This window comes from Candoia aspera, chromosome 4 (assembly GCF_035149785.1).
Source record: "Candoia aspera isolate rCanAsp1 chromosome 4, rCanAsp1.hap2, whole genome shotgun sequence".
NCBI classification, from domain to species: domain Eukaryota; kingdom Metazoa; phylum Chordata; class Lepidosauria; order Squamata; family Boidae; genus Candoia; species Candoia aspera.
The window spans coordinates 45765025-45778210 of NC_086156.1; the positions used below are offsets into that span (position 1 = coordinate 45765025).

Sequence of the window (13186 nt, forward strand, 5' to 3'; positions counted from 1 at the left end):
AATACAATTTAGTGTGTTTGGGGTCGCAGTTCAATTGCGTTTTAGAGTTGTTTGAGGCAAGGCTTTTATTTTCCAATAACCCTGGTCTTATTCATTGAATTTTACAATGGAATTGCAATTCTATCATTCTTTTCTGTTATTTCAGACATCTTTTTTTCCTTTCAGACACAATCTATTAAGGAAAAAAAAAAGCTATGCAATGCTTCAATATACCCAACCTATCTAACCCCATGGTTACTTTTGTCCTTATAAAAATATGGGAGTTCAACTACCATCATGTCTACTCATGGCATCAGTATTCAGTCATGTAATTAACATTTATACCAGCTTCATAGGCTATAGCTATAAGCTATGTGATTTGTTGTTTCTGATTTAGTATTTTCACACAATACAGGCAGTCATGTAATAGTTTACCTTTTTTGCTCAGCCTCAAAGTGACCTAACCATCAAAGCACAGTGGTGGCCTTGTGAAGGTGGTTCACAAGAATGGCTTTGCCCTTGTTCTCTGCAACTGTTTGACAGAATTCTGTCTTTGCTTTTTACTTTTGTTAAGTATGAATTTGCCTTTGTTTGACTGCTTAGCAAGAGTCTTCTTGCCCTTGCCAAGATATATCTGACAAGTGGCCTTCTTCCTATCACTTATGAAATAATAAAACCTTGTATTTTGTCCTTGAAATGCAAAAGTGAGGTAAGCACAATGCTGTGTTGTTGGTTATGCTTCAGGCAGTATTTTTAACTCTACTTATAATTACTACTTTGGACCATATTGTTCTTCTTTTTGTATGGATCTTTTTTATATCATTGCCTGCTTGTTCTTAGAAAAAAATAACCCTGAAGAACATACAATAATGCTTTCAGTAATAATGATACAAGCAAGAGAGGTCTCCTTAAATTTGTAGAATTTTCTTATATGAAATAGACTAATGAATGAAACCAAAGTTTTGTTAAGTTGATGGATTCCTCATAACTTGCATGGTGGCTCTAAATGTCAAGTAACTTAAAATATAATCGTAGGAAGAGATGCTAATAAATTAGTATTATGCAACTTGTGCCTTTTTGAACTGCTCCTAAATACAAATTGTGCTAGTACCCAGTGTGCTTTTTATTCTAGAAGGGTTCAGTACAGAGGCTTGAAATTCTATCTGTATAATCTACTGCCTGTATAGTGAAGTATTTTGCATTATCTCAGTAGTCAGAGGCATACAAATAAACTGGAATAACACCATAACATTTTCTCCCAAAAGAGAGAAATAGGAACCACATTCACAAACGTTTAATATGGCACTTTTAGCATCAGTTCCCAAACCAACTCTAACATCTGTCTAAGAACTAAAAACCTCTAAGGTTATTCTCAAATATGGTTCCTTTCATATTTTCTAAAATAAAAGAGAAAAAAACCCACAAACATTTCCCTCATGGAGAGGGTACGAACTTACTTTGTCAAATCCGAGCTCACATGTTGAATTAGATGCCTGCTGGAAAGACTCCATTTGTTCTTGTTCATCATGTGCATCCCACAGCACATCTCCAAACAGTTCCTCTTCAGGAACTGAAGAGTCACCATTATCAGTCACATCTTTCTTTTCTAATTGTGAAAGTTCACAACCCAATATATCCTATAACGGAATACAAGCAAATCTTATGAAAGAGTCATGACTCTTCTCTAAGTCCGATTTCTAAAAAGACAATGATTTTAGGCTCTGGCTTGCTCTCCAGCATGAAAATTAAAAAAGGACTCTTCACAATTTGTTCACCTATTAGAAAACTATGGAACCTGTAACTTCCAAGGAAAAAAAAATCTTGGGCTGACTCAGTTAACAAGATGACCTATAAAGTATCTTTTCTCTTTTAACAAGTGTACCATCCAATAGTAGAGAACCTAGGTAGCTCAGAGTGGAACTGTTGTACCACCCATACAACCAAGTTGCTTTATACCCTTATTGTATTCAATACTAGCAAAACCAAAATTAACCAAAGGGTTATCGTAGCCGCCATCTCACATATTCCTGAAACAGAAAATACTATTATTTTAAAACTACATTGACTATACTATCCCAGCAACTAAAGCATTAGGTTGTAAACATTTTAAAATACACAGAAAACAGCCTAGATGCTCGCACCCTAAATTACATGTAGATATACTAGATGCTTTCAGACATTGGTAGATACTCATTTTCTGAAAGATAACTACTAAACTGATCCAGTCAAACATGAGAGATCAGGATAAACTAGCCAAAAAGCATGGTATTTGCGTTTGCAAATACTTTCATCCTATTCATGCTTTATATTAATAATTTAAGTATTATTTAAAGTATTTTAGATGTAGAGTACAAAAACATAATTAAGTGTTCTGACTTATGAAAACAGAATCAAGAAACCTATGTGGAATGTGCTACAATTAAAAAAGAATTACAACATTTATATACTGCTTTTTCATCATCCACATAAACTTCAGAGCAAGAGACTATGGATAATACCTGTTTTATAATCTTTTCCACATAGTTATACACTTCATGTGCTCCTTCCTCTAATCCTCCTGCGTGGTTGATGATCTAAGGAGAAAAAGAAAGATATAGGTCACCTTATAGCTGACAAACTTTAATAACAGAAAGATTTATAGGGCTATTTTTATGTTTAACAAAATGTACATACTTCTGAAGGCCAGCTTCACACACTACTCTTAATACAAGCAACAAGAATATTATATCCAGATTCCATATAAAATGCCTGTGTGAAGCCTATGTTACTGAGACAAAAAAATCAGAAGGTTTGTAGTAATGTCCAGAAAAGCAGTTCAAGATATCTTTATGCTCTACGTCAGGGTTTCTCAACCAGGGTTCTGCGAGAGGTCACTAGCGGTTCCCTGGGAGATCACGATTTATTTAAAAAATTATTTCAAATTCGGGCAACGTCACATTAAAGGGGTAAGTTTCATTCTTTATTTTTAGTTTAAGAACACTGTTAATGCATATATGCAGGCCTACACATGAAATGAATATAATAGTTTTGTAACTTCTAGCCTATATTTGAACCTGAATGTGCAGGGTTAGGGTTAGGGTAAAGAAGGGTAATCTGCAAATCCTGCTAATACCATCTGTTACAACTACTATGCTACATAAAGCAAAAGAAATCAATCATCCTAAATGTTCCACTTTTATAGGTGTCTCTCTTTCTCATTACCTTTGCTTTGTTCACAAAGCGAACTTGCTCAATTAACTGCTGCACAGAATCTGAACTGACTTGACCATCTTCTAGTCGGTGATAAATGAGCCGGGGTTTCCCTTCAGGGTTTTTCAAAAAGGCTTCTTCACACTCATCCAGTAGACAGCTAGATTGGAAATCAGCATTCTTGTGCTATAATACTTTGCTGTAGTAATCAATGTTAACCCCAAGGCTGTACCTTTCTATAAGCGCCAATCAAAATGGTCAAACCTTATCAGTATAAATTAAGTCATGCATTTTTAAAAACTGAGGGCAAAAATTTCTCTGCCCTACAAATAACTACTATAAATATTAATTTTACAAAGAATGTGGCTAAAATGGTAGCCAGATCTATTCATGTAAGTTCAACAGCAATTTAAAACTTCATAGAGGCCTATTCTTACCTTCAACTGTGTGAAGGTGAATGCCCCCCCCCCACCAAAAGTTATCTGTTATCTCAATTCTTTACTAGGAATTGGAGCATCAGGTCATCAATCTGAATGTAATAAATCTACAGTATATATAATGCTGACATATAGTAAGTGAGAATAGTTAACTCAGTATTACCCATCAAGGCAGTGGCTCTTCAGGATTTCAGAAGTCTTTGCCAAATCCTATCAAGGCAGTGGCTCTTCAGGATTTCAGAAGTCTTTGCCAAAACCTATCAAAGTTGTCATGGACTGTATACAAAACATTCACTCTTTCCTTTGAGTTTTCCATATGGGATCTACTTGTTTTTTAGGTCTAGCTTCAGTTGCCTGTTTTGAATTACAGTATGCCAATTGTGATGGGTTGCAAGGATCCTCAAAGGACATGGTTAAAAGGCCCAGTTCAAAAAGCTTGCTAGGAAAAGCCATGGTGGAAGTTTCTGAACAGAAGTAGGAAACTTTCACACAGCACTGTTTCCATTTCCCAACCCCTCCAAACCAACAGGAAAGTAAAAAAAAAAAATCAGTGTACCCACACCAAGTTACTTCAGCATCTTCATTTCTTATTGCATGGAAAAGAGAAAATAAAAGTGAATTGCTAGGAAACCCACTTTGTATTTCCAGAACATATTTTGCACATTTGCTTGTTTTCATAAATAACAGAAGAACAGTTGCTATTAAGGATGCCAAGCCATAATTTCTCTGTTGGATTTAAAAGTTTATTTTCAGTACTGACAGTGAAAGGATAGCATGCTGACAATTCTGCAACCAGCTCTGTTTTTTTCTACTGGCTATAACTGAATCATGTTGGAGTGGAAGAGGAGATGCATTATAAATAATACCTACAGACAAATACCTTAACAGGATGCTGAAGGTTGACTGTGAGAGGGAGAATAGAGAATGCCAGTACTGGAACATCAAAACTCTCACACTTCCCTCAAAACAGAAAAGAAATAAAACCCCAAATTTTTGCTCCAATCCACAAGGTAGTAGCTAAATCCAAGCAGCTATCCGGCACTTTGAAGTCAACTGGTCATGTGCCAAAAAGAACGGAGAACCAGATATAACTCATGTCATCTTCACCCCAGTACCTATGCAGAAATAGCTGCATCTGCAAGGTCTCAAAACAGCCCAGATCAATTCTGGCTGTGTTGTAAAGCAGAATTAACAAGATAGCAAGCATTGCTTTGGTTGTACGCAAAAGTATTTCTGAACAATTGCTGTGATCTATGAAGTGAAGCCGCTACACTACTTTTCCTCCTTTAGAACGCATGAACAGACCACTATGAAAACTGAAGTTCAGGAATCGGGCAGGAAGAGGCAAGAGTTCCTGCCACAGAGCTGCAGAGCATCATTGCAAATGGAAAGGCTGCATTTTTTGTTTTTTGCAATTTTGGATACACTGCAGCTAAGCTAAAATTTATCAGTTGTTGCCAAACACAGATGATATGGAATACAGATTCCCTGTGTGAAAGTGCCATTGTGGCAGAAACTTCTTTAGACAGAGTTTTGCCTGCTGATTTGAATGCACGGCTAAGATTAAACCTGTCCAATCTCAATGTTCATTTTAGCAAATGGAGAACATGTTCCAAGCAAATCTGTTCTGCAGTCAACTAAATCTTCATTTCTGATATGGACAGTTTTGCCTGAATGGAGGAAGATTTCTTCTGTATCATTCATTACATTTTTGTTTTCTTTCGGTTTTAAGATATTGTACTTTTAAGATAAATTTATCTTAAAATCATGTATTATAAACTATATTTGGTATCCTTTCTACATATAAAATCAAGTATAAAATGTACTTTGATTAGAATATGCAAACTACAAAAAAATTAACATATTAAAATTATTAAAATTTTGGAATAAAAGGTTGTATATTTTCATTATTATAGATCTTGATAATCAGATAAACTGAAGATGATTTTTTACCAGAACACGTAAATAATTTATTACGTATATTTAAAACTATGTTCCCTAAGTTTACTGAAATGTAATTCAGTAACATTCTCTTTTACCTTTATACCTTTCTTTAAAATATTCCCATTCTACTTTTCTTCCAAAAACCATTCAAAATTACACAAGCTAGCCTTTTTCTGTTTAAGGTCTTTTAATGTTATTAACTCACCTTGGCAAACTTAAATGTAAAAACAAAATGGTTAGAGAACTTTTCTCAATTTCCCATTTCCTCACAGCACGTAGAGAACTCTCATTTTCTACTGGAAAATGGACAACTTGAAAAAAATACTCCATTGTCTCACAATATTTCTGAAGTTTTGGAGAGTATTTCTGAAAATTAAGAAGAAATAGAACACGACCTGCTTCACATCTAAAGCTAAGCCATAAACCATAGTTTACAAATCAAAAAACTGGATTCACACAACGTTCTAAACCAAAGCCAAATAAACCACATTATGGATTAGTACATTGTTTAAGCTGTTACTATAATTAACTGGAGTTACTATTAACTATAGATAAGAATTATACCTACCTTTGACCACAAATTATTATCAAAATAATATTATTATTGGGTGAATAAACCTGTAATTGCTCTGGATGCAAGGAAAGTCCCTAATTTTTTTCAGTCTGTTTACACTGGATCTTGTAAGCTGCAAAAGCAGTTGATAATGACTTGTATATATCAAAAGCATTCCAACAGAATGCCTTTTCTATAAAAGATCATCCAAATTGGTTCATAGAAGAAAATTAAAATCTCCCTAAATTCAAAAGCAGAATTCAAACGCATTACAAAATAAAGCATACAAATTGCAACCATAATAATAAGCATTGCCACCAAAGTATAAGGAGAAGAATTTCAGACTAAACTAGACTAAATTTGAGAATAAGCAGCACTGCATGAAACAGCTTTATTTTCATTACTACACAAAGATACACTGTAATAGAGCCGAACCGATGTTTTTTAAGGAAAATTTCAGTATCTTCTGAGCAATCAAAAGACCTTCTTGCTTGTATCCACCCAATGTAACTCCAGTTAAGATAGGACACAGAACAGGATCACCAATTTTGATTACTACACTCAGCTGGATTCATATTAAAGGCAGAAGTTCAGTCCAGAGGGGTTAGAACGTCCTGTTACTGAAAAGCTTTCCAAAATAAGTCAAGTCTTACGAATATGAGACTTCAATTTTAAATCATAAATACTGTAGATCCAAAGCAACTTGGGACCAGAATACCTGACAGAGAACATTTTTCCTATTACAGAACTGGCCAGTGACTGAGACCATCAATGTTAATTAAATTAAGAAATATTTACATAATAAAATACATCTGCAGTTCTTGTTGAACACTATTAACAAGTGATTTGAAGAAAAATGAAAAATGATCTTTAAAAAAATCAACAGAAGTTAAGGCTGCCATTAATAAATTAGGGCAGGGTGGAGACAAAACAAAACGTAACCAAAATCTCTGATAATTGGGTGGAAATTCTCACACTCAGAGCAAATCTAAATTCAAAATAATGTTATACCATTATAGAACCAGATACTAATTCAATATGTGAAGGGAAAATACATAAAGTCAGTGTTTTTTCACTGAAATGATTAACTGTGTCACAGGTTAGGCTACCATTGTGTCATAAATCTAGAAACACCCATTCAACTTTGTACTGTTGTATTATTTCTAAGGCAAGTCATGTATTTTATTCAACAGACAGTAGCTCTCTACAACTTCAGACAGACATCTTGTCTTTAGTGTTACTCCAGTCCAGGTCCTTTTTAAACTACAAAATGCCAAGAATTAAACTTAAATCTTATTCATACAGGCCCAGTACTCTCATACTTAACTGTCTCCTCCACCAAATTCTATAAAATTAGGCCCATTGCTCACCCATATGGAAGTATATGTAGGTTTGTATCACCAGAATATGGGACAATAAAGACATACAAATCAGTAGCATATTGTACAGTGCTGTTTTTCTCACCTTTATGAATATGTCCACTTCTAACTGAGTCTCTTCAGTATTGATGAGATACACTCTTACTGTGTTACTCCACAAAGAGTGGGAAAACAAAGGAGTGACTTGCAATAAACTGGCAACAGCTGCATCCCAATCATCTGTAGAGAACAAAAGATAAAGAACATCAAGCCGAAGTTTCTCCTCTCCCCATTACCAACCACTCACAGAGATTCAGTGTCCTGTTCCCATAGCTTGTCCTTTTCCATTTGCACTACAGTTATTTGGAATTTGCTTCCCCCTCTTCCAATCCAGCTGTTATAACAACAGACTGTCACAGGTACTGGGGAAAGCGTTTGCAAAATTCTTGAGATGCTGTCATTTCACCTTCACAGCTCACAGAGGCAAGGCCAACAGGAAGCTTCAGAGAATTTCAGTGCTTTTGTTGACACATTTTCAGTTCATCTTCTGTCATGTAGCTTCCATTATAGCAATCTCAGATTTTATTTTGCAAATACTTACAAATAAATGTACTGAAAACACAGAGGGGGCTGCTTGCAATTTATTTCCTTTTGTGTGGTGTGTGAGAGCAAAGGGGATTTTTATTACTCCACAGCCAGAAGTAGCTCAGAGAATGGGACACTGATTAGATAACATTCTTTACACTCTTCTATTGGTCAGCTGGAGAGATCCCCTGGCTCATTTCTCACATTCTCTGCACTCTAAATGCTGGTGCTATGAAAGTGTCCAAAGCTGAATCTTCTGAAAGATTTCCTATAAGAATGTTCACTGCTTGTTATATATACACTAACCAATATTGGCTTCACTTTAAAAAAAAATTATGTTCATACGTTTAAGTGCAGCTAAACTTTAATAATTATTAGACAGAAGTTCAGAATTATTGATTAAAAAACCTGCTATATATTATGCTGGGTTCAGACTCCTTCCCATTTTTTTTAGCTATCAAATTTTATTCGCTGCAGGCTTAATATTTCATACATATGTCTTGAAAAAGAAGATCAGCTTGGAAGATAAGGGAAGAATGAAAACATCCTGTACCAGCCATGGACAAAATGATACTATGCTTAAAAAGAAATGAGCTTAATGGACATACTGGCTTTAAAATAAAAATAAAAATAATAACTGAGCACCTATTTAACATATAACTGAAAGAGATAGAAGAAAGAAAAGTTTTATTCAGCATATTAAATCTTATCTGGTATTGCTAATCATCTATAAAGAAAGTTTTAGATTTAGTCTGATATATGAAGCAGGCTCATACAAATATCAATTCTTCACTGATATTAAACACTGATCAAAATCTAAATACCTTTGCAGATGAAGAACTACATATTTTTGAATTCCAGCTCTATACTTCAGTACAAATTATAGCCCTAGAACCTTACAAGACTTAGTCTTAGACTTTTAGAAGGGTTTATTGTTGTTATCATCATTCTTGCTTCAAAGAGTACCAAATACTTACCTCTACTGACATTTGCAAATGGTCCTTCTACGTCTATGGAACTATGTGCAAACTCAGGTCCTCTGAAAGACTGCTGAAGCTGCATCATACTGCCCATGGAAGGCTCACTTCCCAAGACTCCTCCTGTCCAATATTCTGTCTGACCTCCAGCAGCTTAAAATAAAGGAAACAGATGCCAATTCAACAAATAAAACATAATCAAAACTACCATTATTCTTCAGAAGCAAAGAGCAGGAAAGCAAAGGGAGTTCTCTGGAAGGAAACTAGTAGAGCGGGAATTAGCCTATTTAAACATGATAGTTAAAAACATATCACTGTAAAGTGTACTTTGGCCTCAATTTGGAAGATACAAAAAAGTACATCCATAGTAAGCATGTTGTTGTGGTTGATGATGATGATGATGTTTTCAGAATATTATGATAAGGGGCAGAAGCCTTCTTCTCCTGCTTCAAATTTTCATACAAATCAAGAAATCAGAATCAGAATAAGATCTGGAAACTCTGAACTAGGCCAGATCTAGTTAGTATTTACATGGATGACCAAGCACTGTAGGAAATCCCAGTGTTATAGGCTAGAACTGGGAACTCTACAAATCTTCCCAGAAAGTCAGTGGCAACCTACTTCTATATTTCTGTCAAGTTTCTTTGTTCAGTTTTCAATATTAAAAAATGGTATGCCCAGATCAAGATGTTGCCTTTGCACTTAGAGAGTTTAATGGACTAAGTATTTTAAATAAAAAGGAGGGGAGAAGAAGAAAAAGTCACTGTTTGAAAACAGGAGAAATGGAAGTGGCTTGTTTAAAGGATTAACTAAGAATCAGTTTAGCCACTGTTATTGCTTAGAAGTTATTTTGGCTTTTTGAAATAGTATATTTTTGTCTGTTTAATGTATAGTGCACAGATTTATAAAACATCTCTTTGTAACTGGTAAAACAACAGCATTCATACCAGTAATTTCTGCACAGCTGTCATCCGAATCTGACTCTTCAGGATCAAATATTTGGATACCTTGAGCTTGCAACCTCTGAAGTTTTGCTTCAAGCTCTCGCTTGGCCCTCAGTAGATCCTGAATTTCATTTTCCTTGGTTTCTCTGAAAATCTATAAATGAAGATTGTTCTGAGCAAGTGTATATCCAGTTCTTAAAACTGTGTTAATATTTCATTCTATGCATGAAATTAGCATACCTTTTCAACTTAGAGTTTAGCCTTTCCCCCTCCCCCGAGTCTTAACCAACAGAACCCCAATCCCTACTTATCCATTTGTGAAGATAAAAGGGAAATATCTAGACACAAGTGGAACTGGCAATAAAGTTTTTTAATATAAAGTGATCCTATTCAAGGTAACAGCCTGTCAATTCTGACTTCTAAGATACTCCCCAGTGTTCCATACATACTGTGTGTCTTTTCCTAAGCTGTTTAGGAAAAGGAACTCCAATTGTATTTCTAAAAAATATTCATACTTCAGCAAAACTTAGGACTCTCCCAAACATGCAGCTACTCCACATTTATCCATGGCTGCAAAGCCAATAAATGGAATCATTTACTTTGAACTGCCTTTTGACTTTGTCACGATCATGTTCAAATGTAGCTGCTCTTTCCATAGCTTGATATTTGGCCTCTAAAGCACTTTCCTTTTCTCTGAGGATTTTCTGATATGTTTTCTGAAGTGCCTGGAGGGGAAAAAAGTCACATTGTTAACCCCTGGTCTGAAAAATTTAATTTATTCACCCTGTTAATTTGTTAGATGTCAGAAAGCTCTTCCTAATCCCCAAAGTGTAATTTGAATACATTTGATCTTTTAATCCAGGGGTTTAGAAGACATTCCAGATACAGCTCATCTGCAACTTTTAGCATCCCTCACTACTATTAGATATTCTGGCTGAGTCTGCTAAGAATCACAACCAGGATGGCCACAGATTTCCCACACTATTTTAACAGAAAGCTTCTTTTTGTCAGTCTTGGTGCCACAGCCCTATGCAGGTACCTGAAGTTCTGCCCTCAGGCGCTTGTTTTCTTTGTCCAGCTTGGCCTCTTTCTTCATCATGGCAGCCACCTCGTTGTTCTTGCTAATGCGGAAGATCTCATATTCCTTTTTCAGGCGTTCATATTCGGCCATGCATTCCAGCTCTTGTACAGAAGCAGTAGATTTGAAGCTTGCACCAATGAGGCCTCCAGGCCGGGATGCACCCACACGCCGAAAAGAACTGCGCAGAAGACGGGCCTTCGGCTTCACCTCAACAGGAATTTCGCAGGCCTCACCACCTCCTCCCTCATATGGATCTTCAATCACCTCCCCAACAGTGACCATTGGATTAACCAAAGATGAAGCAGACCCCATAGCTGAAGAACTCCCCTTACGCACAGGCTCTTCTTAATGGAAGATCCTACCTATCTCAAAGATCCTACCAGATATATACTTTCTTTGACATTAATGATAAGATCTACAGCTGCAACTCAACACTTGGGCCCAGAACATAGCCCTGAATCACCTTCTTTCCTCCCCTCCCAGTTATCCATAAATGGCTGGATTCTTTTGACCTACTCGAACTAGACTGCTGGTTTTAGACTGGCAAATACTTCAATGTATGTGTGCAAATTAAGAATAACCCGTCCCCCCAAAACACAATTAAAAAATAAATGATTCTTCCTAAGGCCTGTAGATAAGAGAACAGGGTGCTGCACATAATACAGATTTTACCGATGAGGCTGTAGCTATACAGACTCACATTCTTTAACATAGGTAACAACTCTCAGTCCACTCATGGCAAAGGAAATGTCCCTGTGGTTGTGTTGCTGTTAGTAGTAGTATAGTGCTGGTTGTCCACAGGAGACAGTGACTTAGCCTGCCAAGCTTCCACACGTATGGAAATAAACTGACTGAACCCCTATCTCACTGGGCTGATTCGTGCGTTGTGCAATCAAAGCAAACTACTCCCCGGCAAACCGGCACAAGGGCTGGACCCTCAAGGAACTCCAGGCGCCTCGTTAAAAGGCTTCTGCAATTATTTTTCCCGCCGTTCTCCCAATAACAAGCCAGCCTACCTCGGTCACCAATATCTCAAACCGGTCTGACCTATTGTTTCCCATGCTATCCCTGGCTCTTTTTGTTCCGAAAAAGGAAAGAACCGAAAAGAAGGGAGTCATTCTCCAACCAAATGGAGGGTCAAGGTAGAGATTTTTAGTCCGGAGCTTCCCAGAAGAGTCCCTTAAGTTTGCAGAAGCCAAGGGAATGTTGGCGGGCAATGCGGAAACAGCCAACCAGCCAAGCTCGCTCGCTCCCACCTCGGCCTCCTTCGGCTGAGCTGCAGCCCAGGCGCCGCTACCCAGGAACAGCTTCGGCCGGGGGGGGGGGGCAGCCAAAGCAGCAGGAGAAAGGAAGAAGGCAGTGACGTGGCAGCTTTCGCCCCGGCAGCTGCAGCGGACGGAGGCGCCCTGTGGGAAGAAAGCGAAGCGCCAACTTTCGTTGTCTTTCCCGTGACTCGCGCTCCACTTCCCAGGCTCGCCGAAAGAGAGGGCGTCCTCTGGGCACTTGCGGGAAAGGCTTGGGCTGAAGCCCTGGGACGGCGGGTTCTCCAATCTGGCGCCCTCTCGGGACGTGTTGGAATAGAACGCCCGTCGGTGTTCAGTCGAAGCACGGCCATTCTAGCAACAGGCGATAAGAATTGTAGTCCTGCGCTTCTCGAGGGCGCTGGTTAGGGAAGGCTGCTTTTTTCGACGACGCTGTCAGTGAGGAAGAACGGTCTCCGTCACTTCAGACTGCGAGGGGAAGTGGGGAGATGTTTCTAAAACAAAGGAAAAGAAGAAGAGTCTCACAGTGCACTTAGTTAGATCAATTTAAGTTAGTACAGTTTCATTTTTTTTAGCTTTAAGTGGGACAGACTGAACAGATCTACCATTACCACGTTTTATGGTAAAGGCATGCAAAACTCGTCTAATTTCAATGGAAGGGGGTGAGGGACTAAATCCACTTAAACCACCCTTCCACCTTTGCAGCAAATATTTTGGATCGCTACTGCAAAATATGTTACCAGGAGTGGAAATCCATTTGGAATTTGTAGGCTGGGGGTTAAAATACGCTCCTATTCTCAAATATGTCTGAGATAACACTTCGTGTTATTCCAAAAACAGTCTACATTGGACCCCCTAATATATAATTCTAATATCT

At 37.4% G+C, this 13186-nt stretch overlaps 1 protein-coding gene across 1 annotated transcript in view; it reads right to left on the minus strand.

Annotated features, from left to right (window-relative positions):
• NPHP3 (nephrocystin 3) overlaps nucleotides 1-12557 on the minus strand; it is a 37162-nt gene extending 24605 nt beyond the window's left edge. Inside the window, exons 1-9 of the mRNA XM_063303991.1 lie at nucleotides 11006-12557; nucleotides 10566-10691; nucleotides 9970-10120; nucleotides 9023-9175; nucleotides 7567-7700; nucleotides 5755-5915; nucleotides 3181-3328; nucleotides 2478-2552; nucleotides 1437-1616 (exon numbers count right to left, since the gene is read on the minus strand). Coding sequence (XP_063160061.1) covers nucleotides 1437-1616; nucleotides 2478-2552; nucleotides 3181-3328; nucleotides 5755-5915; nucleotides 7567-7700; nucleotides 9023-9175; nucleotides 9970-10120; nucleotides 10566-10691; nucleotides 11006-11359 — 1482 coding nt within the window. The 5' untranslated portion in view covers nucleotides 11360-12557. The remainder of the gene's footprint in view (nucleotides 1-1436; nucleotides 1617-2477; nucleotides 2553-3180; nucleotides 3329-5754; nucleotides 5916-7566; nucleotides 7701-9022; nucleotides 9176-9969; nucleotides 10121-10565; nucleotides 10692-11005) is intronic.
• Nucleotides 12558-13186: the final 629 nt, after the last annotated feature.